At 56.2% G+C, this 24,124-nt stretch overlaps 2 protein-coding genes across 8 annotated transcripts; one reads left to right on the top strand and one right to left on the bottom strand.

The window, feature by feature from the left end:
* Window positions 1-265: 265 nt before the first annotated feature.
* LOC146430700 (lysosomal alpha-glucosidase-like) lies at window positions 266-15,400 on the bottom strand. Of its 2 annotated transcripts, none has more exons than XM_085074584.1 (20): window positions 15,248-15,400; window positions 9,216-9,747; window positions 8,865-9,010; window positions 7,727-7,892; window positions 7,140-7,236; window positions 6,001-6,120; window positions 5,623-5,741; window positions 5,422-5,553; window positions 4,542-4,652; window positions 3,664-3,777; window positions 3,419-3,503; window positions 2,865-2,982; window positions 2,402-2,535; window positions 2,150-2,301; window positions 1,860-2,008; window positions 1,629-1,770; window positions 1,323-1,421; window positions 1,038-1,202; window positions 811-957; window positions 266-599 (listed from the first exon to the last, which is right to left on the bottom strand). In XM_085074584.1, the coding sequence occupies exons 2-20, from the start codon at window positions 9,735-9,737 to the stop codon at window positions 537-539; spliced, it is 2,781 nt and encodes a 926-aa protein (XP_084930710.1). In that variant the 5' UTR covers window positions 9,738-9,747; window positions 15,248-15,400; the 3' UTR covers window positions 266-536. The 2 variants fall into 2 exon arrangements, with proteins under 2 accessions (XP_084930710.1, XP_084930709.1); XM_085074583.1 differs by lacking the exon at window positions 15,248-15,400 and adding an exon at window positions 10,898-11,066.
* Window positions 13,472-24,124, top strand: MAFK (MAF bZIP transcription factor K). 6 transcript variants are annotated; one of them, XM_085074587.1, is made up of 3 exons: window positions 13,472-13,602; window positions 21,630-21,709; window positions 22,889-24,124. In XM_085074587.1, exons 2-3 carry the CDS (start codon window positions 21,674-21,676, stop codon window positions 23,321-23,323), a joined length of 471 nt encoding a protein of 156 aa, XP_084930713.1. In that variant the 5' UTR covers window positions 13,472-13,602; window positions 21,630-21,673; the 3' UTR covers window positions 23,324-24,124. The 6 variants fall into 6 exon arrangements, with proteins under 6 accessions (XP_084930713.1, XP_084930712.1, XP_084930716.1 ...); XM_085074586.1 differs by lacking the exon at window positions 13,472-13,602 and adding an exon at window positions 14,505-14,525; XM_085074590.1 differs by lacking the exon at window positions 13,472-13,602 and adding an exon at window positions 14,671-14,690.

Below are 24,124 nucleotides of genomic sequence, written 5' to 3'. Positions count from 1 at the left end.
TGATCAGTCAAAAGCAAGACTCGATGATTGTGGAGGTCTTTTCCAAATTAATGACTCTGTGATTGAGGGATCCAGGATCAGAGAGGTGAGCTAAGCAGGCAGGATTGGAGGCTGGAGCCAGGGGCTGAAATTGAGCAGCTGAAATCCGGGGGATGGAGTCAGGAGAACCAAGGTCAAGGACTAAAACTGGGGACCTCACAGCCACTGGCTGCCCACCCCCTTTCCCCCATGCCACCCCTTCTGTCCCCATATCATGCTCCCAGGACAAGCTCTCCACATGCCTTTATTGCAGCAGGGATTGTGAGTACCCACACCTCCACCCACACCGCCCACCAAGACCACATGAGGAACACCCAGCAGCTAAGCCCCCATCCCATGTCCCCTGTCCCCAGCTGTGCTGGAGGGGGACACGCAGCAGCAGGTGACAGTCCCTGATTCCCCTTCCATGGCAGCGTCCTGGCTTCAGGGGCTGGAGCATTGAGCATCTCCTGGATGGATGGTTCTGGCGAGATGGGCGTGACCCCACAGCCCCCTGGTCACAGCCACTGCAGGGAGAAGCTCTGGTGGAGGCTGATGCCAAGGTCACTCACGGTGAGAACCTGTGTGGGGAGAGGAGACATTCTGGGGTGCAGCCTTGGCAGGAGGGAAGTGGAGAATGCTTTCCCCTAAACCCTGGCAAGGCAGGAGAGCCACAGGGAGCCCTCACCCACCTCTTTGGTCACCAGCACTGTGACCCTGGAGGAGGAGGGGTGGAGACCCTCAGTATAGGGACCCCCACTCAGGAAAGGGCATCCTGAAATGGGGCCATACCTGGTTGTCCAGGTAGGAAAAGGGTTTCTCCTGGCCATTCAGGAGGACCTTGCTGGGCGGCTTCTGCACTCCAAAGATGCTCAGTGTGCCAGTGGTGACCTTGGTGGCCTCAGTGCTGGCATGGAGGACGGTTGAGGTGAAGATATTCTGCAGGAGGCGACAGCATGAGCTCAAGGTGACCAGGTGCCATGGGATGCTCCACTCCTGCCCTCCCCACCACATCTCACCTGCGTGACATTGAACACCACGTAGGAGTAGTTGCCCTGCTCGAAGGTGTCCAGGCTCTTGCCATCATCCCAGAAAAGATCCCCCCAGGCAGTGCCATGTGAGGACAAGGCCACGATGAGGTGCAGTGGGTTCCCTCGAGTCACCTCGGTGGTGGTTCCGGGTTTCTAGGATTCGAAGACATGGGTTCTGTAGGGCCATGAGCACTGGGGGTCCAGAAGCTGAGATGTGGGGGGACACACAAACACTGTGGACAGCACGCAGGGAGGTGATGGGTGGGCACTCACCTGGGTGGGCAGGATGGAGCCTTCCCGGATGTGCAGGTTGAGGTGCTCCAGAGGGGCTGACATCTTCAACATCTCCCCACTGCTGTTCACCGAGGAGCCCTGGGCAGGCAGCAAGAGACATGGGTGTGAGGGACCAAGAGCATGGTGAGGGCTTAGGCACAGGTCTGGGCAGCAGCCATCCCCACCCCTTACTCCATCAGGGCTCGCTGGGCTCAGCCAGGGCTTCCCACCCACAGCTCCAAGAGGACCAAAGATCCCCAAACAGGGATCACCCGACCCCTGGCCAAATGCTGTGATGCTCCTCACCGTGTAGAAGTCGTACCACGTGCCTTGGGGGACATAACCTGTGACTGAGTCCACCCCGGGCTCCAGCACTGGTGTGACCAGCAGGCTCCGGCCCCACAGGAACTGTCTGTCCAGCTCCCAGGTGGCCACATCCCCAGGGAACCTGTGGCAGGATGGAGATGCTGCTCAATCAGCCACAGCTCCATGATTCAGCCCAAGCCTCTCCCCTGCTCCCAGGGGGGTTAGTCTTACTCAAAGAACAAGGGCCGGGCGACGGTGTCCCCTTGCAGGTGGGCACGGTGGAACAGGGTGTAGAGGAAGGGCAGGAGGGAGTAGCGGGTCAGCAGCACATCCTTCATGGCTGTCCTGGCCGCAGGGCTGAACACTGTTGGGTCCTGAGCCTGGGGGACACACAGGGACTCAGCAGCTGTCCCACTCCTAACATCCCCTCCTGCATCCCCACATCCAGCATCCCATATCCTGCATCCCACATCCAGCATCCCACCCCTAGGATGCCTCCCACCGGGCACACTGTCCTCGACCTTCTCGTTCTGGGTGTTGTGGTTGCGAGCAAAGGGGTAGAAGGCACCGAGTTGCATCCATCGGGTGCACAGCTCCTCCGAGGTGCTGCCAGAGAAGCCGCAGATGTCTGCCCCAACCAGCGGGATGCCAAAGAGGCTGAAGCTCAGCAGCCCTGAGGGCAGGGACAGTCAGCAGGGCGCAGGGAGTTTTGGAGACAGCTCCAAATAAGCAGAAAGCTGTCTGGGATGCTTCAGGGGGTCTGTGCCACCCACCTGGGATTGAGTAATACATGTCCTTCCACTGGCTCCGGTTGTCACCAAGCCAGTGCCCTGAGTACCGGCCCTGGCTGGGGAAGGTGGAGCGGGAGATGACAAAGGGACGCTTCCCCCGGATCTGGATCAAGGCGCTGGAAAACAACAGGGAGAGCTGGGGGAGAAGGTAAGAGCAGCCTGACAGGTGTTTCTCTTATCCCACAACAGTTGAAGGAGAATTCCAGCCCCCTGCAGCCCTGTGGTGGCAGAGGGTTGGCACCAGGACTGGCCTCATCCACCCGTCCCTCACAGAGCAGTATCAGCTCCCCTCTTCTGGGTTATTCCCATCCCACAGGCTGTGAGCAGCCAGAGCTTCTCCCCTTCAGATCAGGCACTCAAATCTCCACCCTTTTCCTACTCACCTCTGAGAAGGATTTCATCCCAACCCATCCCCAGACTGTGAGGAAGCAGGAGGCTCAGGTACCTTGCTGTGGCTTTGGCTTCCATCAGCCCATAGAGGTTGTGGAGGTTGTAGTGCACTGAGACTTTCTGCTTTGCCGAGGCACACACCGTCTTTGCAGAGAGGGAATCGCCCAACACGGCTGCCAGGAGGGAGAGCCCAGCTGGCACCTGCTGGTGGTGGGGTGCAGGGGATGTGGGCTTCCCACACATGCTGGCTCTGGGTCAGCCCTCCCATGGGAACCAGCCATCGCTGGCAGCCCAGTGCCAACAGCTCAAGCAGACAGCCCCATCCCGCACCCTGACATGGCCCCAAGGAGTGTGCATGGCTTAGACATGGATTTAAGAGTGGAAAACTGTCAAGTCGTTATATTCCCCTGCCATGACAACTCTGTCCCTTGAGCCTGCTTTCTCTGGAACATGTCAGACCCTACATGCAAGTAGGGATGGAGACATTCAGGGTGTAAAAGAGATACGATGTCTCTTAGCAATGGTTTTGCCCCACCACACCCAGTTGGCAGCGATTTCAAAGCACACAGTACCTACCAGCACAGCCTTGAATCTCATCTCCCTCCTTACCCGGAGTGTAGGGTGGGCTGTCAAGCTCTCCTGGGGGGCAGCCATCTTCAGACCCATCCATGAAGTTGGATGGTTCATTCATGTCCTAAGCAATGAAAATTGTGGAGCAATTTCAAGGGTGTGGTTTTGGGGATTAGTGGTAGGCCTAGGAAAGCTGCACTTGAGGGACAGTCCTGCCAAGGGCACACACCAGGCACGAGCTGAGCTGCTGGCAGGGAACAACCCAGAGGCAAGGAGGGACTTACAATCCAGAGGCCATCAAAGGGCACATGGGCATAGAAGTGCTGCAGGTTCTCTAGCCACCACTGGTGTGTGTCCGGGTTGGAGAAGTCTGCAAAGGCAGTGTAACCAGGCCAGACCTGTGGGGACATCAAAAATGCATGGGAACAGGGTATCACAGCATGCCAGGGATTTCATCTGGGGCTGAAACAGGCAACGAGACCAAAGACAAACCCAGCCAATGCTTCAAGTCCTGGGTGCTATACACAGAGCATCCCTCCTGCCTCCATGGTACAGAGACTACCAGGTGCTCAGGAGTTCCCACAGTCTGTGGGCAGTGGCAGCTGATGGAGCAGCTGCTCTGTCTCCACTTGCACAAGGCCTGATACCACCTCACCAAGAACATGTCAGGGAAAAACCAGGATTTCTCCATGCTTTGCCTCATTCCAGGAATTTTAGCCAATTCATTTTCCCCTGTGTTTTCAGGCCACATCAAAAGCCCCCTCCTTGGAGATGGCGAGGGAGAGCAGCTGGGAGAAATCAGCCAGGGGAGTCAAAGTGGGAGAGAACAGCTGCAGAGCCGATCTGGAGGCACCTTGTCCATCACAACCTCCCCTCACCCCAGAAACAGGAAGGGAGAGAAATCAGATGACCAGCCTTAGGCAGCACTGCTGACTTTGTTAAGCTCATATGACTTCCACAGGCTCCTCTGCTGGGCAGCAGCTGCCTCCCAGAGCCCGTGAAGACACCACGAGGTGACACATGAGGACAAGGTTTGAGACAGGCTCTGGCAATTATCCTGGAGAAGTCCCTTGACCACTTGGCTTTCCCTCTGTTGTGATGAAATCTCAACCCTGGTATTGCACAACCCACAGGGCTGGGATTTCCCCCTGGAGCTGCTCACCTGCCCGATGAGTGGCTGCCCTTGGGTGGTGTTGAGGAACAAGCCCCGTCTCAAGCCTTCATCAAAAGGCCAGTAGGAGCCGTGAGGGCTGGTGCTGCTGATGCCAGGATCCTGGGGATGGAGCAGGAGGTTAGTGCCATTCCAGGCAGACCATGGCTCCTTCCCCCAACCAGACCAGTGTGGTTCCCAGAAGAGAACCCAAACAGGGTCAGCCAGAGCCCACACACAGTGGCTGTTTCCCCCCAAGGGGAAGAGAAACTTGCTTCAACACTTCCACTTCCAGGCATGTTTTCTAAAATGCCACTTCTGCAAGTCCCCAGGACCCGTTAGGGCATTTTGGGGAGAGGGGGACAAATACAAGAAATCTTGTGCTTATGCAAGAAATGTCAGGTCATGGACAGGCTTGGGCTACTACAGGGAGTTCAATGAAGAGGAAATCCAACCTTCCCCCACAAGGACCTGATGGTCCCCACTGTCCCCAGCACACAGAAGTCATGTCCCCACTCCTTGCAGAGGGGAGAAGAGAGATTGCAGCCAGGTCACAAGATCCCAGCACTTGTGGGGATGTGAGGGCACCTCAGCTGAGCACCCACAAGTTAAACTCCCTGAGCCACACTTCCTCCATTCCTTCACCCACAGGGGTCAGGGCCATCCTTCTACCCTCTCAGAAAGACAGGAGCACAGCACAAGAACCTGGTCCTTGCATTAGGGGGATTTCCAGCGGCAGTTTACAGCTGCCTGACCAGCACTGGGAACCAACCTCCCACAAAAATCCCCAGGGCCAGGGATGACCAGCTGGGACCATGAGCATCCCTTCCGCCCCTGTGTGACATCCCAGCTCAGCAGCAAAGACAGCACAACGGGAGAGGAGGGGGAATACCAAGATCATAACGTAGTGCTGCCCATGTTTGTGGAGATCTTCCACCAGAGAGGGGAGGGAGGCAAATTTCTGAGAATCCAAGGTGAAGTCCCGGTATCCATCCATGTAATCGATGTCATTCCACTGCCCATCCTGCGGGAAAGAGGCTCAGGGGTGGGTGGTGGAGACTTGACCCCCTGCTCCACAGGTCTGAGGGGTTACCTGGGGGATCTGGTAGTTCCTCATGGCTCTCACAGTCTGCCAGGTCTCATTGCTGGATCCGTAGCCCCAGCGGCAGAGGTGGAAGCCAAGAGCCCAGAGGGGTGGCATGGCTGGGAAACCTGGAGTGGGACAGTGGGAGAACAAAGGGTTTTCCCTAGATGACAGCAGCATCTCAAAAGAATGGGAAGATCAGGGGAGAGGAGGGATAAAAGGTGATCACTGGCCTCAGTGATGGAAGGGCTGGGGATGGGATGGCTGGGGGATGCTGATCCCTCCCCAGCTGAGAGGGTTGGGGATGGTGATGAAGCTGGGGTGACACAAGGATGTGGACATGCGGAAGGTGCCTGCAGATAGCCATGTTGGGGTGTAGGCACTTACCTATCACCTGCTGGTACTGCTGGATGACCATGTTGGGATCGGGCCCCAGGAAAATGTAAAAATCCAGCACCCCTCCAATACTCCTCCAGGTCAGGCCTGGAGCAGGCTGCAAGGCCACCTCTTTGAGTGGGAAGGAGAAGAGAAAAAGACAGTGACAATTTAGGAGCAACCCTCAGACCTCAGCCCCCACAGTGGGGCCCAGGCAGCATCACAGGCAATGCTCAGGGGAATAGAGAAATCCCTGCCTTGCACTCAGCAGATGCTAAATGGGTGTCTGGAAGCTTAAATCATCACAGCCCAGAGAGATCATTGGTTTATGCTATCTTGAAAATCTGCTCTTTAAGCTCAAATCTGCGCCAGCTTCTCCTGCTGGACCAAGACTAAGCACTTAAGTGCAGTTCTTTCCTTCATGTCTTCCCCTGAAATCCCCTTTTAAGTGAATCTAGAGCTACTTGCACAAGCAAGCATCTGGGAGCAAGGCTTTCCTGGGTAGGGCTCTTCACATGAAGGAGCCTTTGCACCTCAGCTCAGGTGAGCTGAGCTCCTCGATCTCTGCACAAGCTCATCCTCGGCAGCATCACTGCAACAGAGCTGAGCGCAGCTGGAGCTGTCAGAGCCCTGGTGTGAGCAGCATCATCCCAGCTGGCTGCAAGCAGCAGCTGCTGGGAGAGACAGGTGGTCCTGGTGCCACCCCCGACACGGCAGAGCCCGCAGGAGCTGCTGTGCTATCAGCTGGCACATCTCATGGCCACAGCTGGCACAGCACAGCTGGGAAGAGCACGAGGAACAGACAGCATCCCCAGCTGTGCCCCAGCTGTGCCTCGCTGCTGGGCCTGGGGGTAAGAACATTTCGGTGGAGGGGGAATGGGCATGGACCTGCAGGCAAGGGGCTTGCTTTCCTGATGGCAACTCGGCAGCTGGGCGTGTGGTTAAACTGCTCGGCAGTTGCTAAAGAGCCTCGCCGTAGCCAGGAAACAGATGGCTGTGCTCAATAACGGAGCCATCAAACCACATCTTTCCCTTTTACGGCTTCCTCTCACCCCAAGTTCCCAAACTGGCCACTCCAGCAGCTCCCGTCTGTCCCATCTGCCAGGTTCTCCACCAGGGACAAGCTGGCCGGGGGTCTGCTGGACACCTACCCATGGCATTGCTGTTGAGGAGGAAAACGCCATGAGCATCTCCACCCTCCTCCATCAGCAGGTAGAAGGGGTGAGCGCCGTACAGGTTGAATGATTCCTGCAAGGAGGACGTGCCAGGTAAGACAGTAAAGAGGGCAAAGCAGGAGAATCCCATGTCACTGGAGGTGAGTAAATGACCCTGAGCTGCATATGCTGCCACCACCTAGCCAGGTATCTGTCACCTCTCTGGAGGACCAGGTGATTGATGGAGATGGCTTCAGAGCTGGTGCTGAAGGCCATGGGAGGCTGCTTTTTCCTCCAGCTCAGGGGCTGCCACTGAGCTGGGCTGGGTGAGGGGGAAACCTCCTGCCTCACCACAACACATTGCACGAGGAGCAGGGTGGAGCGGAAACACCCAGTGTCCTCAGAGCGCCAAGAGCATTTTGCAATTGCTCTGAAATCCTCCCTGGCACATACCTGCCCGTCCCCCGCCTCTCCCAGTGCTGCTGCCCACCCCTGCCATGTTTTCCCAGGCTTTGTCCAAAGCACAGGAGAGTGGCACCCCTGTCCTAACCCCCTGCAGCCCCACGGAGAGAGGGCAGATGTACCGTGGGAGAGACATCACGGGCCCACAGTGTGAGGGTGTTCCAGTCCAGGCTGTGCAGGAAGCTGTCACGGTGCTCCCCCAGCCCATAGAGGAACTTGGATGGCAGTGATGTGGATATCTGGAGAAACTGGTCAGCAAAGATCAAGGGGGCCACAGTGGTGTTGAGCCTGTCAGGGTGACACCAAGGAAGAGAGAAGGTCAAGAGAGGATTCTGGGACCCATTAGATTCCATCTACCCATCAATAATTGATCTCTTCTCTCTCAAAGCATCTCAAGGGGCAGTCTGGCAGCACATCTCACCCTGCATCCAGCCCCAACACCGTGGCCCAGGAGCAAATTCAGGTCTGGCTGGACACAAGGCATAGCCCAAGCCCAACCCAGCCTGACCCAGTGCAGCACAGTCTTCCCTTTGACACCAGAAGTTTCCACCCAGGTTATTATTAACCACCGAGGTGATATGGCCATCGGGTTTCTCAGCCTGCTGTCACTGATAAGCAGCTCCCAAGTACAGGACAGACCACAGTCACCAGCAAGTGGGAAGGAGGAGGAAGGGATGGGATCCCAAAACACCCTGGCCAGACATTGCCCAGCTGTTGGTGCTTGCCACCAAGTTAGTGTGGGCAAAGTTGTGGAGGTGACAGAAGCAGTACAGCAAAGTCACCTGCAGTCTTTTTACCACAAAAAGCATGGAGCTCTGGGTGTCCCTATAGCTTGGACAGCCAGGGTAATGCAAAAGCAGGAAGAGGGCAAAGTCACAACCATTCTTTGGCCCTTTTCCTGAACCACCAGGTCACTTATTGGTGATGCGTTGGGACATACACAGTGTTTGGCTTCTGTAGGACCAGAGGAGGAATCACCAGAGGAGGGCACTGGGAAGTTTTTGAAGAGGTGCTGATCCCACACAGCTCTGCCATGGCCATAGCAAGCACGTGGCCAGCCTGTGGGGCCAGGAAGCCACGTGTTGTCACATCACCAGGTGAGTACTGCTCAAAAGATTCAAGACAAAGAGTAACAATTGGCTGGATATCTCACAGAAGGGTTTTCCTAAAAAAATCCTCTGGGAAGTATGCTGGAGCCTGCCTAGGATGGGGTGAGCTTCTCCCCACTCGCCACAGGATGAGGATGAGGTGGGTTCTTACAGCACTGTCCCTGTTGCTTTGCGCTGCAGAAGCACCCCAAAGGGGTCCCAGGAGAAGTTCAGACTGTAGATGGGGTTTTCTGCTCTCTTCGTCACCTGGGGAACATCGAGGGGAACCTCATAGCGTGGGTTGGCTGCATCTGTTATCTGCAAAAGGGAGAAAAAGCGCTTTAAGGACCAGCAAAGCAAGAGGGCAAAGGGCTGGAGATGCTCATCAGCCCCACACAGCCATGCCTGGAGCACAGCAGATTCCAGACTTGGCCCAAGCAAGGGATGGTCACCCACAGGATGGCAAGTGCAGAGGTCAGGAGAGCAGCCACAGGCTCTGGAGGGCAGTCAGCAGGAAGCCCACCTTGATGTGCAGCCGTGTGTCCGTCTCAAATTCCACATCCAGCCTCAGCTTCTCGATGTCCCGCAGATAATAGGCCTTCTCCCTTCGCACCAGCAACCCCACCATGCCCAGCGCTGTCTGGTTGAGGCTCTCCAGGGTGTAGCTAGGGAAGTCAGGGGGATAGAAGCACCAGGGCACCCCCTGCTTGCCCTCTGCCAGCGGGGGACTCTGGATGAAGCAGCACCCTCGGCTTTCACAGAGCTCCTGGGTCACCACCACACGCCGCTCCGGGTAGCAGTCAAAGCGGTGGCTTTCAGGTACCAGGAGACATTTGGGGGGCAGGGTGGGTCCAAGCCAGCCCCCTGATACTTGCCGCAGCACCCAGACAGTGATGGTGCTCAGCAGCACGGCGGCCACCAGCAGCCCACTGCCCACCCAGCATGGGGCCAGCTTCCCACGGCCACTGGGCATCGGGGCAGCCCCTTCCTCTTCCACCCGGCATGCTGCTGGCTGTGTTGTTGTCAGCTTCTGGTATGACTTCATTGTCCTGGTGCTGGATGGAAGGGGAGATGTTGGCAGGCGTGAAGGAGACTGAGGGGGAGAGCTTGCCCAGGCCTCAAGGACAGCTTCCCCCTCTCCTGATGCCTGTGGTTCAGGCAGAGCCTGCCCACCTCAGCACCCTGCAGCATCACATCTGCACCTTTGGCTAAGATGCACCTGGCAAACTCAGCAAAGGAAGGCTTTGCCAAGGTCGGGTGGTCCTGACCCTGCTAAGTGTGGGGAAATGCTGACTCCTGACTCTCCAAGGGACAAAGCACCCTCTGCCTGAACCCCCCTCTGCTCCCGGGGGGTGGCAGCATGGCCCCTCAAGGAGTTTTTCCCAGGTCTGAATTTATGGGCTGCAGCGTTTCTGGAAGGTGCAAGCAAAACCGAGCTTGCTCTGCCGGTGGGAACAGAGCCGTGGTGCTGAGAGCTGCGGCTCCAAGATGGGAAGCATTCTCTGCTCCGAGCATCTTCTGCTCTGAGCATCCTCTTCAAGCATCCTCTGTCATCATCGTCCAAAGCCCTGACTCAGAGGTTTTAGACCCGGAGAGGGCTGGGCAAGGGATGGCTGGGAATATGCTACTAGTCCTTGCTTCCCACTGATAAAAACTGATCCTAACAGCCTCTCAGACAAACACCTCCCGGACTCTAAGCAGAAGGAGACCCCCAGGCTCCTGGTGAGTTTGCACGGAGCAATCTCAGCACCTTAAAAAAAGAGACACAACTTTCTTCTCTCCATCTCCTGTCACTGCCACCCAGACCCTGCTCGCTACAAAGGCTCAGAAAGCGGCTCCACCCCCACAACCAGGTTTATTCCCGGCAGAGCTCCCCCAGCTCGGCCACCACGGCGGCTCAACCCGCCGGGGCCTGGCCGAGAACCTCCCGGAGCAGCAGCGCCTCCTCCTTATGCAACCTCCCGCCGCTTCCCCACGCGCGGGCGGCTCCGGGGCGGCAGCGCCCACCCGCCGTGAGCCCCGGGGACCTCGGCACGCCACCAGCACCAGCACCCGGGGTTTGTGCCCGGCCGGCCCGCAGCGGTGGCACCGCGGGGCGGGGTGGACACACAGGTTGGTGTCCCCGGGCGGGCACGGCGAGCGGTGAGTCCCGGGAGCCCCTGCTCGCCTGCGGGCCCCGCTCCGGCCGTGCCGGCGCTTACATACACGTGTCTCCTCTTGACATTGTGGCTGCGGGCAGCGGACGGACAGCGGGCAGCGGACGGACAGCGGGCAGCGGACGGACAGCGGGCAGAGCTCCCGGCGCTGCAGCTCCGCCGTAAACACCCGATGAGCCGCTCGGCGAGCTCCTACCGCACCTCTCTAGTAGCGGCGCATCCGCGCCCGCCCCTCCTCAGCCCGCTCCTGCGCTCTGTGTGATTTCTAAATTTTATTTTTAATGTTTGTGTCTGCGATCGGTGCTGTTCAAGACTGGAGAGTATGGCAGATCGGTGATTTTTTAGGTTTTCCTCCAGGCGATGCGTGCAGGGTGGCAAAATCCAGAGAACGAATGCCTCTGTCCCCACTTGTAAGGTTGAGAGTTCTTTATCCCTGCACCGTGGCTTCAGGAAATCGTGGTGCTGGGCGTGTTTTGAGCACACAGTACGTGGGCCAGATCCACAAAAACCCACACGCAGCCCTTTTTCCATCCAAGTTTTCACTAGAGGTCCTGTCTCCCATGCACTCCTCTTCATCTGCTTAACAAGTGTGTAGAACTGCACAGGCTTTCCCACTTTTTAAGGGACTGGAGAGCTGCTCCTTGTTTACTATTGAAGGCCACCGCAGTCTAAAGTTCAGTTGAGAATGAAAACAGACCTTTGGAGCAGAAGTACTTTCCCCAGGGAATGAAAACAAAAAGGAACCTGTTGTGAACAGGGCAATTCACCCAGAAACAGAATTTCAGGTGACACAGCTGCTCCTCTCCTGCCATATGTGATCTGCCAAACCCTATGTTGTTGCAAAAACAGGGGAGACTACCTCAGTTCTGGTGAGCCCCATGTGTGGTGCTGTCACTGCAGAGGGTGAAACCCCCATTCAGGATGCAGCCAACCCATCCCTCCTGCCCTTTAGGACCAGGGATAAACCTTGGATGATATAGGATGGCTCTGGGCACTCTTTGTTATCGCCACTCAAAGAGAGCACAGATGACAGGGCAGATGACTGTGTTGGGGACATCAGTGACCTCAAAGCTCCCACAACCAGCATCCCCCTCCTTGCTTCTCTTGGCTGTCTGAGCCACCAGAACCCTCCCGGATGGAAAGGAGATCTGGAGACAAATCTCAGAGGAATCAGTGGAGATCACAGGCATGTCTGCAATCTGCCCTCTAACTCTTAGCTCATCCTGTCCCAGTATCCAGTGCAGGATTTCAACCAGTGTTGGCAAATCTGGGAGAGGTGAAGGCCAAAGCTGTTGCAGCTACACTGGGCAGCAGCTTCATGCCACCACCTCATTTAGCCAACCTCATTAGCTCAGTTCCAATGATAAATGGGGATTTCTTAACATCAGGGAGGTGCATTTGCCTAAACCTTGCTCTGGCTGCTCAGATCCTTGGGGCTGTGCCAGACATGAGGCTCCCCATGTTTTGCAGCTTGTGTTGTTTAAAGGGAACAGGGAAAGATGGGATCTTACTCAAAGCCTCAACTATGACCCTTAGAGCAAACAATGCACTTGAAGCCCAGAAAGCCAACTGTGTCCTGTGCTGCAGCAAAAGCAGAGTGGTCAGTAGGTCAAGGGAAGTGATTCTGACCCTCTGCTCTGCTCTGGTGAGACCCCAGCTGCAGTGCTGTGTCCAGCTCTGGGGTCCTCAGCATAGGAAGGACATGGAACTGTTGGAGTGAGTCCAGAGAAGGCCACCAAGTTGATTTAGAGGGATGGAGCATCTCTCCTGTGAGGAAAGGTGGAGAGAATCGGGATTACTCAGCCTGGAGAAGGCTCCAGGGAGACCTTAATGTTGTCTTTCCCTGTCTGAAGGGAGCCTGCAACAAAGCTAAAGAGGGACTTTTGACCTATGCATGTGGTGAAAGGACAAGGAGTAATGGCTTTAAACTGACAGAGAGCAGGTTTAGATTAGATGCATGGAAGATATTATTTCCTGTGAGGGTGGTGAGGCACTGGCACAGGTTGCGCAGTGAAGTTGTGGATGCCCCATCCCTGGAGGCGTTCAAGGCCAGTTTGGATGGGGCTTGGAACAACCTGGTCTAGTGGAAGGTGTCCCTGTGCATGGCAGGGGGTTTGAAACGCGATGAGCTTTAATGACCCTCCCTAATCAACCATTCTATGATTCTATAAAACGCACCGGTGTGTGAGGGTGCAAAACCCCTCTATCGGGGCTGCTCCGGGTGGGCGGGAGCTGTCGGAGAGGGGTGAGCCCCGCAGCGGGGCGGGGGCACGGGGCGTGGTGTAGAGGAGACGGGGGTGAAGAGGGGATAAAAGAGGAATGAGGATCAGGGTGAGGATAGGGAGGAAGATGGGGATGAAGGAAGGATGAGGTTCAGGATGAGAATTAGAACGGGGATGAGGAAGGGGATAGGGATGAGAATGAAGGGGGACGACTACGTGCCGGCAGCGGCGCCCCGCCCGTCCCGCGCCCTTCCCCATGAATGAACCGCGCGGGCGGTCCCGCTGGGTGACGCGACGCGGCGGGGCGGGCCGGGCGGTGACGCGCGCGGTGACGCGCCATGCCGGAAGCGGCGGGGGCGCTGGTTGGTCGGCGGCGCGGCGGGGGGGAGGCGGCCGCCCCGCGCTTGTTGTTGTCCGCGGGACTCGCTGGCAGGGAGGGAGGAGGGAGCCGCGCAGCGCCCCCGCCGCCGCCCCCGCGCCCCCGCCGCCCCCGCCGCCGCCCCCGCCACGGGGCGCTCCCGCCGGCACGCAGGTGAGGAGCCGCCCGGGCGCGGCGCGGAGGGGGCGGGGGCGGGGGGGAGGGTCGGAGCCGGGAAGGGGGGGTGGCCGTGCGTTGCCGCTCGATCGCGGGGGAAGGGGCGGCTCGGCCCGGTCCGGCCCGGGTCCCGCTCGGTCCGGTCGGGTCCGGTCGGGCGCGGGCGGGCGGGGCGGCGGAGGTAAAAGTGCTGAGTCACCACCGCGCCGGGCACGTGGTGCCGCCGCCCCTCGCACCGGGCCGGGCCGGGCCGGGCGCGCACGTGGGGCCCGGCGGGGGGCGAGAGGGGGGCGGCGGCAGCCCCGCCGCGGGGGAGCGGCAGGGGGCTCGGGGAGCGCCGCCCGCCCCCGCCGAGCGGCCCCTGGAGCCCCCGGGGGGCGGGGGCGCCACGGCCCCGCGGTCACATCTCCTCTGTCACCTCGCACCGGCGCGGAGCCGGCACCGCTCAACCCCCGCGGGACGGGGCCGGCAGCACCCCCGCACCCTCGGGGACGTGGGGCTGGGGGTCCCCTGGGTGTTCGCCGGGGTGATGCTTTCCTGTCTCTTGTTGTTATTTTTCTTCCCCCCGAGGATGAGCGCGCTGCCTGCCTCTGCCTTTGAATGGCTCTTAAAATACATGTGAGGAAACCTGTTGTGACGCCGCGCGCTCCGCCGACTAAAAATAGCAGCTTTTGTAGTACGGAGGGAGCCGGGGCGCAGCCGGGGCCGGGCAGCGTGGCCGTGGCGTGCGGCGGTGGCCGGGCGTGGTGGCGGCTTCGTGATCCGCTCTCCGCCCCGGTTATCGGGCAGGAGCAGCCGCCACCGGGAAACGCCAGGCGGGCGCGTCGCTGCCTGTCGGATGGGCTGGGGGTCAGGGCTGCGGCGAGCTGGGGGCTTATCTCGGCCGAGCACAGCTGCTGGTTGGGTCGAAAGAGGGAGAGGTGCGTGGTGTGTTCGGGCTGCTCCCGGAGCCTGTGGGGAGGGTGGGATGCGTGTGCATGGGGCCGCCCTGGAAACGGGGTGCTCTGCGGCCGCCCAGGGACTTGGCGGTGGGAGGAAAGGGGACGGTGACGTTCCGGGAGCGGGCACTGCCGCGTGACTGTCTGGTGGGTGCGGGACGGTTTGGGGATTTAATCAGAAGTGAGGAGGTGGGTGGGGGGAACCTCTTCAAGCTCCCCGTGACGGCAGCGGCATAAGGTGGGGAATCATCCAGGCCACGAGCGACGGGGAACTGAGATCTCCAAACTCTCACAGTGTGTCAGGGTCTGTTTCCTTCCTCCTCCTCTTCCTCAGGCTGAGAGCCCGCTCTCCTCCCTCGTGGGTTGCTCCGTGGAGGATTTATTTTACAGATTCTGCTGAAAGCAGGCCACGAGGTCTCAAATTAGGAACGAGCCCCCTTTGGGCAAAGTTGTTACAGAAAAGGGAAAGGCCTCCATTTTCGCTTTCACCTGGCCGCCCCCTCCTTTGCCAGCCGTGCCTAAAGCTGAGCTGGGACTGCGGGAGGTGGAGGGAGCCAGTGAGAGGAAAGTGTTTCCCTGAAAAGCTGCACGCCTTTTTCTTGCACTTTCAGTTTTTGTAAGCCCGTGGCGGGCGCAGCCCTGCGCCCCAGCCCAGCGCGTCGCGCCGTGGGTGCTGTCGGGGTTTTAGCAGCGAATGACTTTACCTGCCGATTTTTTCTCACTGCTGAAAGGAGCGTGCGTCCCTCCGCTTTTTGCCCCCTCTCCTTCCGTGTGTGTCCGCGGTGCTGCCTGCGGAGAGCCCTTCCTCAAGCCTTCCTCGTGCAGTCACTTCCTCGGGCTGATGGACGCTGCTGCTGCCCAATGGCAGCGCGCAGGGCTGAGCGGCCCCGGAGTTAACTCTGCTCCCGCCCGGCCGAGCTGCCGGACCTGGGGCTGCCAGCGACCGGCGACCTGCTTGCCGCAAGGTTGGGCACACGGTGACTCTCTCGCCGTCAGGACACCCTGCCCGCTTCTGCGGGCTCTGAGCTTGACAGGGCTTTGAGCCCTGTTAAATGTTCCCGGCTGTGTTACGCCAGGTTCTTGCCTTGCTTCACAACTGTTTCTGAACCAGAGGCAGAAATTTGTTGGCTTTTTTTTTTTTTTTTCCTGCTTGCCTGTCAAGGACAGCGTGCTTTGTCATGTTTTATGTCATTTCTGCGCCGTCGCCCGTCTCGGCAATCTGTTGCGGCATGGAGTTCAGTACTGCTGTGTGCCTCCTGAAAGGGAAAAATACAGATCAGCTTGATACCCTCTGATTTCCATCAACATTGGAAGATGATTAATGGCATGGAATGTGCTGCAGGACTTGGTATTGAAAATCTCTAGCTGTGTGAGATGTTTGGGAAGCAAAGAAAGGACAGCTGGGAGCGCTGGCCCCTGCGGCAGTCGGGGTTTGTGGGATAAGCTTGCTTGCTGATCATTTTTGTAAACATCCAGCTGTGAAATACTTGAGCGGTGCTAGCACTTTCAATTATCAGGAAGTTTCAGGCTCAGCACCCTGTAGAGATGAACAGGCAGTTTCCACTTCTGTCTCAGCTATTGTTTGAGGCTATCTTCAAACTTGGGCAGAGAATCTTCCAAGCATGAAGCAAGCACAAGTGATGCAGTGCTCTGTGACCATCAGCACAAGGGCTGGGGGAAGGCAGTAATGAGAGCAATTACCCTGGCAGTGTGCTCCCAAAGGGAGGGACAGGCTGTGTAGTGGATCCCACTGCTTTGCAATATTGCAGGACACCAAATAGTGATGCTGCTATGTTCCACTATTAGCAGTTAGTGAAGGTCTCTGACTTGATGGCTGGCACTTGGGGTCAAGAGCAGCAAAGTTAGGAATCCCAATCCCAGCTCTGCCCCAGGATCCATCTGTGTGTCCGAGCAAGTTATTTGTTGCTTGGTGGCTCAGCTTGTCTGGCTGGGGAGATGCATCTCTGGGCTGGTGATGCTGAGGTGTAATTCCAGTATATCTCTGTCACCGTGTTTTGCAGGCACGTGATGGAAAAAGTGCTGTAAGCTTGTCAGTAGCAGGGCTGGCTGTCGCATACCTTTCCCCTTCAGCCTCCTCCTCCACGAAGTTTCAGAGGTGACACACAGGCGTACCCGCCTGGTGCTCTGTATCCCTGCTCCCTAACCACAGGCTCTCTGCAGCTTCTGACTAGGTTGTTTACCAAACCACTGAAGACTGTCTGATCCGTGTCCAGGCTTCCCCAGAGAGCGCCTCAGAGAGCTGTGTCCTGGCAGCTCTCAAATGTGCTCTGAAGGTTCCTGAATCTCCTCTTTGCTGCTGGATGCTGGTTCCGATCCATAAGGGAAACGGAAAGCTGGCCAGCTGGGCGAGGGCTGCGTGGAGCTCCTCTAGAACAGTAAACAGTGACTCACCCCCTCCTTGTGTCTTCTCTCTCTTCATGTCAAATATATTGCCTCGCATATGCTTCTCTACTCTCTGATTCACACCACCAGCCCGTCCCTCCCCGCTCTCATTACAAATGAGTGACAAGCGTCAGTCTGCCTTACAGGATGTGTGAAGGTTGTCAGAGCAGGAGAATGGCTTTTTGAATGATGGGGAGAGGGATGGTGCTCTGCCTACCATGCTGCAATGTGCTGGAAATCCGTGTCGTGCCTCCGAGTGGCAGGGCACAGCAACGAGGATTTAAGCATCTGTAGTTCCTTTCACCTGTCAGCTCAGATGTTATCCCTGGTAGGCACATCCGTTTGGCTAGCGCTCTGGAGCTGGGAATAACTTGCGGATAAACGAGAAATTTAAACAGCTGCCTAGGAATTAAATGGCTGCATTTGGGAATGAGTAGAGTATTCCCTGCATAGCTGTCGGTGCCGAAATTGAGACATGATGGCAGAGATCCCCATCGCCGCTTGAACCTTGCGCTGTTTTTCTGCCCTCGGGAAGTCGTTGCCGGCCTGGCGGAAGGTGAGGGTTGCATGTTTTCAGTTTGCTGTATGTGTGTGAGGATAGAAGCTAAACATCAGCAGGGCTGTCTGCCAGGCACTCATGTTCTGGCCGGGGTTGTGTTTCAGCGCAGAAAGAGTTTTAAAATTCAAGTTCATCCGCAGTTGTCGGGTGTCGGCAGTGACTTTATAGTAATTCCTTAATGTGTAACGCGCTTGGAAAGCCCTGTAGCGTGGAAAGTCTGAAATCTCACTCTGGCATGTTTTCTTTCTTAATTGCAAGCCTTGTGTGGAAAGCTCTGTCCTACCTCTGCCTGAGTCAGGCTTTCTGCTGCCTTTCCCTTTCAAAGCAAAGGAACTGGGATCTCTAGACGCTCTAAGCTGAGACTGTCAGGCTTAGGATGTCAGCTGGAGACCTCCAGGTTTTTGGGAGGATGCTGCAAGAGGCATAGGAGCTGTCTGAGAGAGGGAGAGGGCGTTGGCAAGGCTGTCAATGGGTAACTTTATTGCAGAATTACAAGGGCTCTTTATGTAACCCACAGTCAAAACACTTGCTGTAAATACAAGCGTGGAGCTGCTCTGGAAAAGCTTTTTCCCCTCACAGTTGGTGTATTACTACTTGCTGCTTTATTGATGTGGCGTTCGAAGTGTGTCGTACTGCTTACAGAGCAGGGATGTAACGCGGTCCTCGTTCCAAAAAGCTGAGCTCCTAATTTTAGATGTGATGCAGCAAACGCAATTAAGGAAAGAAGGGCAGGGGTAGGGTAAAGACTAAAAGGGTTCTAATAATCAAATCGCAGGCAGGGTCCCAGAAGACCCCTGTGCAGCATGTTTAGGGAATGTTGCTGGATATGGCTTGTTTGTGGAGTGGTTTATGATTTTGTTGTGGGGTTTTGCCTTGCAACTGTGGGGGATGCTGTGCTGATTTTAGTGTCTTCTTGCTTGTAGCTGAATAGTCCCAAATAGTCCTGATGGGAAGTGTTTGGTAGATGAGGAGATGGAGCCCAAGGCTCTGGAGGACTGCTGGTGAGGATTGCGAGTGTTGTTGTATCGGTTTCGAGCGGAGCCCGGACCACACCTGTGCCTTCACCTTGTGCAGAGATAAGACTCTCCCTGGCACTAATATCTGAGTGTGAGACTTGAGCCTGTTTGAGTGTTCCTACTTGCTCTATGAAGGCTTGCCCTTTGGGTCGGGCCAGCCCCCAGTGTCCTTGTTTCAAGAGGGTTTGGCATCACAATTCCTGTTGGTGCCTTGAACCTCCTCATTAATCTCTGTGTCAGCAGCAGCTCTGGCCCATCACCCCCGGTGCAGTAGGGTGGATCCCAGCCTATCTGGGAGGGATGCTGGCCCATCCAGGGTGCCTTGGTGTGTGGGGGAAGGAAGACAGGTGTGCAGCACAAGACGCTGTGCCAAGAGCCTGTGCTGTCCGCTGAGGAATGTGCAGGGTAAGGAGCTGTTGCTTTGGTGACATGGAGCAACAGGTGACCAGAAGGGTTTCATCACTCAGAGCCGGAACACTGCTCGGGGTGGCAGGTGAGCCCTCCCACTGACCCTCACTGGAGGCAGCCTCACCCCTCGGCTCTTGTTTTCCATGATACTTTACATTTCTTTCCATCTCCGCGCGGCCAAGCGGCCGCGTTCAGTTTTTCCATCGGCTGGCGTAGAAAACGCTTTGAAGACGCGCTGGGTGAGGATCAAAAGGCTTTTTGTGCAGTCGGTGGGTGTGACGGGGCTGTCGTTGGCCTCCCCCTCCTTTTTGCCTTTCCTTTTCCGGCGTTCGCAGCGCGGCGAGCGGCCAGCGCGCCCAGCGCGCCCCTTCCCTTGTAGGGATGGGGGCGGCGAGGGAGGGGGGATGCCGCCGAGGGAAGGAAGAGTTTCTGATGCTGTGGGAATGTGAGCGCTCGAACTCTGTAAACAGCTGGTGACTCACTGCATAACTATGGCACCAACTGCCTGCGGCCCGGCTGCGCCTCTGCAGGGAGGGGGCTGCCGGCCCTTTCCTCTACGCACTGGCAGCGCCTCTGCGCTCCTCAACTCCGAGACGAGTCCTGTTGGCCAAGACAAGGAGCTTTTTCCTTCCTCCCAGCTGCCAGTGCCTTCGGCTGCGCCTCCGGCCGGGAGGTAGGGGTGGGCAGCAAAAGCCTGGTGCGGAGGGGAAGCGATGGACGGTGAAAGGGCAGTGCTGGGGTCTGAAGAGGTGCTTGTGCTCGTAGGACATCCTGCCCTCCTGGAGAGAACACAGGCAGAGGCTGGGCACGTCCCGTCTGTCCGAGGCAGCTGCAGGGGGCTGTGACTTGTCCCCCTGCCCTGCACCCTGCCCACTCCTGCTGTCCTGTCGGGACAGGGGCTGTGGCTGGAGGTGTGCCCGGGGTGGGGCTCGGTGCTGGAGGAGAGCAGGGAAGGACTCGGTGATGCTCTAGAAAATGCAGTGCACACCAGTTGCTATAAGTGGTCCATTCATCACGGAGCATCTTGGCTTGTGCGCTGTGCGGCTGTCCTTGTCCCTCCTCCAGACATGGAGAGCTGTGCTGTCTCGGGCTTAAAAATAGAGGAGGCGCCTAAATACACTCCCTAATATCTAGGATAGTATCTTGCAGCTCTGCAATTACAGGATTATTTTTTCCCCTCCTGCTCTTCATCTTGATTTTTACGTAAGTCGTGTGATGGTGAGGTGTCTTGACTGATAAAATTCGAGTGACAGCAGCACAGGCTGAGCCAGCACCTTCGCCCACCCGGCTCCCACTGGTCCCCACGCCCCACCTTTGCACCCCCCCAAATCCCGCCACCCCTGTTTGCAGATATGAATGAGTTTGTTTACTCTCCGACGACCTCGTGATGTCTTTGCACAGACATGACCTGAAGTCATTATTGCTTTTGGGCTTCTCTGTTTCCATGGTGACTGTCTCCGGGTTGGCTACTTTCCCAAGGTCACCATGGCAACTATCAGAAGGGAATCATGCTTGGGATGCTTTGGCTGGATTTTTCATGAATGATTAGGATGTGTGACACGATGCAGACGTGGAAATGGGGAGGGTTTGGGCTGGGCTGGAGAAGGTGGGGGGAGACAGAGGACTCCCGCCAGACAGGCTGCGCTCTGCGGTGCCGCGGGTGTGCAGCCCTCGAAGCCACCCTGCGTCGGGGGCATCACCGCCTCACCCCCTCCCCTCTGGGGAGCCATAGCAGAGGCTGTGATGGTGGCACGGCTGCCGGCGCCTCTCCCACGGTAGGTGCTGCTGTCACCACGGGGTGAAGGGGTTGGGTGGAGGTGTGGGCAGGTGGATTTTCTGCAGGGCGCTGGTCGGAGGGGTGTAGTCGCTGGCTAAGGTGAGAGTGAAGGGCAGTGTCGCGGCAGGGGACAGGCTGGCTGAGGATGGACATGCCTCCACGTCACTAGAAATATCAAGCAGGTCTGCTCTCAGTCTGGGGCTGGAGGATTGAGAAGCAACAGTCTTGGTGTGTTGGGAGAGGTGAACTCCTTCCTGGCTTTGTTGTCGGGGGCTTTTGTTTCTGTTGTTTGGGTTTTCTGGTAGCGTCTCTTTTGGGTGGGGACGGCACTGGAAGCAGGTTACACACCAGGCAGCTTCTTTCTGGGTTGCTGGTTCAATTTCGAGCCGGGCTAATAATCATCAAAATGAGAATGAAGGGAGTTGTTGTCTTGTGGCTTTTCAGTGCCTTTTATGAGCAGAGGTAACTCTTAATTCAGTCCCTAATAGGCCATTTGGAGCGTCTGGGATTCCTCCAGGGGGAGGTGGGCCAGTGACAGGGCCTTGGAGGCCACGCTCTGTGCTCCCCTTGGAATGGGGTGGCACATGGCAAGGTGGTGCGTGGTGCTTAGTGTGACTGTTGTTTACAGATGAAAGTGGGTGTCCTCCTTTGCTCCCTGCCCTGTCTTCTCTGCTGGATCTTAGCGTGGTTAATAGCAAAATATGAGGTGTTAGCGTTAAAAAGCAATGCACTTGTCAACACAAATTTCTCTTTCTCATATCTGAATAGGATAACTAATATCTGAATCCTTCCCAATGCTTCAAACAACTGTGTGGTTATTTCTTTCAATGGTGGTTGAGTATGGGGCTTGGGCCATGTGTCGGATATCTTCTTCCTGCCTTCATCTCCGAGATTAACCTGGAAACCTTGTTTTGTCTTTCCAGTTGCAATTTCTGAGCAGTTTTGTCCAGAAGACTGTGCTCAGGTTATGACGACTAATCCCAAACCGAACAAGGCATTAAAGGTAGGGAAGAAGCTGAGTGGGTGGTGCTGGGTGGCTGGGGAGGCTGTCACAGAACTGCACTGTTCATCATACGTGTCTGTTCTTTTCCTTTCCGAGAGACTCTCACAAATGGGTGCTGATACAATTTCCCACTGTCTACAGGAAAGGTTAGGGTAGAAGAATACTGGCAATACCGAGAAAGAGGTCTGAAGTCTCTGGGATGGCAAGGAGGCTGGCATATCCCAGCAGCTATCCAAGAGACTTCTGGCTATAGCAGTTATTGGCAGCATCCTGAAACCAGTGCTCCCAGGCTTGTCAATGAAGTGCTTTTACTGCCAGGACTGGGAGGCACTGGAGAAGGGACACGTTCAGCTGGTGTCTCCCAGATCCATGAGACAGTAAATGCTTCAGATGTACTGGCTTGATGGTGTTAATGCATTGCTAAAAATTTCTTTCCGGTGTTTTGGCTCTTCATTCCTTATGTCCTGCAGCCTCTGAAAAGACAAAAGGCTGGTGTCTTAAAACTTCTGGGTTCAGTGATACTGAAGGTCTTTTTCAACCTAAATGATTCTATGATTCTGAAAGTAATGGTGGTGGCAAATGTGCTTGAGAAAAGGACAAGGCCTTGGTGGTTTTCTCATGTAACTTGAGTCTGGCCTGTGCCCCAGCAAAACCAAATCAGGCTGTGTCCTTGAAGCCAAACAGGGTTGGTTTTACTCACTGCTCAAATGAGCAGTCTTCAACGAAAAGCCACAAAATGCTGAATTAAGCCCTGCATAAAGCAGCTATTCTGCTTTTGAGATGCTGCACTGGTGTCCCAGCATAATGCTTGGGAAAGGTGTCATCTTTAGTGTTCAGTATGAATTCCAGGTCCTGACAAAGGACTTCACAAAAAAAAAGGCTTCAGCTGGCTTTACATTTATCCCCTTGAAAATCTTGCTGCTGGGTTCACATTGGGTATGTAAAGCTCACTGCTTTCTCTGACCTAAGGGGGTGACCCAAACCCAGACAACTACAGTGCTCAGATCTCTGCCATGTTTAACCCAAATGTTTTAGTGGCGCTTTTGCTCTCCACAGCACACCAGGGCTGTTTTCCAGGTAGGGCTGTCACACTGCTGAGGGGTGGCCTTTTCTCTTTCTGCTGTCCGAGCATCCTCTCACGTCGGGCTGCTGCTACCCCTGTGCTGTTGGTATTTGCAGGTAAAGGAGGAGTCAGGAGAGAATGCCCCAGTGCTGAGTGATGATGAACTCGTGTCAATGTCCGTACGGGAGCTGAACCAGCACCTGAGGGGTCTCACCAAAGAGGAGGTCATCCGTCTGAAGCAGCGGAGGCGCACGCTGAAGAACCGGGGCTACGCTGCCAGCTGCCGCATCAAGCGTGTGACTCAGAAAGAGGAGCTCGAGAGGCAGCGGGTTGAGCTGCAGCAAGAGGTGGAGAAGCTGGCCAGAGAAAACAGCAGCATGAAGCTAGAGCTGGATGCCTTGCGCTCCAAGTACGAAGCACTCCAGACCTTTGCTCGTACAGTGGCGCGAGGCCCTATTACCCCGACCAAAGTTGCCACCACCAGTGTCATCACCATCGTGAAATCAGCCGAAATCTCATCCAGTTCTGTGCCGTTTTCAGCAGCGTCCTAGTGCCCTCGGTGGGGGGAACTAGCAGCCTTTCAGAGGGGAGGGGATAAGGCTCTTATGCATTGTTCCGGAGTCCTTGGTCACGTCAAGAATTGGCATTTTAAGAAGTATCTTCCAAAAGTGCAAAAAACAGAAGAAACAAAAAAAAAAGAGAAAAGAGAAAAACAAACAAACCCAAAGGGTTCCTACAAAGGGAACTTAACTGGCTGCTTCTGTCTGGACTCAGTGGCTCCATCAACCTCTTGTGTCCAGGATTTGAGCTCTGTATGCAGTACAAATTGCAAGATCTGCTTCCTCCTTCCCCCTGCCTCCACAAACCCCTCTTAGCTGTGGGCAGCTTTCCAGCTGGGAGAAGATACCTGAGGAGCCTCCGGAGTCTTCGTGAATGATGCTCAAGAGCCAGGAAACAGATGGACCGTAGAAATCATCATGTGAGATGAATGTATGGGAAAAAGAGTTTCCTTTAGTGGCCTCCTACTCCTTGTAAGAAGGGTCTCCCCTACCTTCCCCACTTCCATCTGATACTATGAGGGCAGGAATCCAGGCTTTCTGGATTTGATTTCATCCTGCTAAGAGTGGATTGGAGCGGGAGGATGATGGAGATAAATGCTTGTGTCTGACCACACTCACTAAGAATATCTTTTTTGTTTTCAATCCATGCCGTTAAAATATGGAAAAATATATATTTTACATATTTTAATATGCCCCATTACCTGTGTGGCCTGTAAAAAAAACTACATTGCGGCCTCCTTTATTCCAAGCCCAAGTTTCCCAATAGCTCCTTCCCAAAGGTGTGCCTGTGAA

This window comes from Lichenostomus cassidix, chromosome 14 (assembly GCF_008360975.1).
Source record: "Lichenostomus cassidix isolate B80296 chromosome 14, HeHo_3.0, whole genome shotgun sequence".
NCBI lineage: Eukaryota > Metazoa > Chordata > Aves > Passeriformes > Meliphagidae > Lichenostomus > Lichenostomus cassidix.
This window is presented reverse-complemented; position numbering and strand designations above follow the sequence as displayed.

Bases quoted from the DNA above. Each gene is read 5' to 3' on its own strand.
- LOC146430700 (XM_085074584.1), bottom strand. From the start codon at position 9,737: ATGAAGTCATACCAGAAGCTGACAACAACACAGCCAGCAGCATGCCGG. The intron at 9,011-9,215 runs GTGGGCTTCCTG...TCCCTTTTGCAG, and splicing joins ACACACGGCTGCACATCAAG to ATAACAGATGCAGCCAACCC. The intron at 4,653-5,421 runs GTATTCCCCCTC...CTCCATCCCCAG, and splicing joins AGCACTACGTTATGATCTTG to GATCCTGGCATCAGCAGCAC.
- MAFK (XM_085074587.1), top strand. From the start codon at position 21,674: ATGACGACTAATCCCAAACCGAACAAGGCATTAAAG. The intron at 21,710-22,888 runs GTAGGGAAGAAG...TGGTATTTGCAG, and splicing joins AACCGAACAAGGCATTAAAG to GTAAAGGAGGAGTCAGGAGA.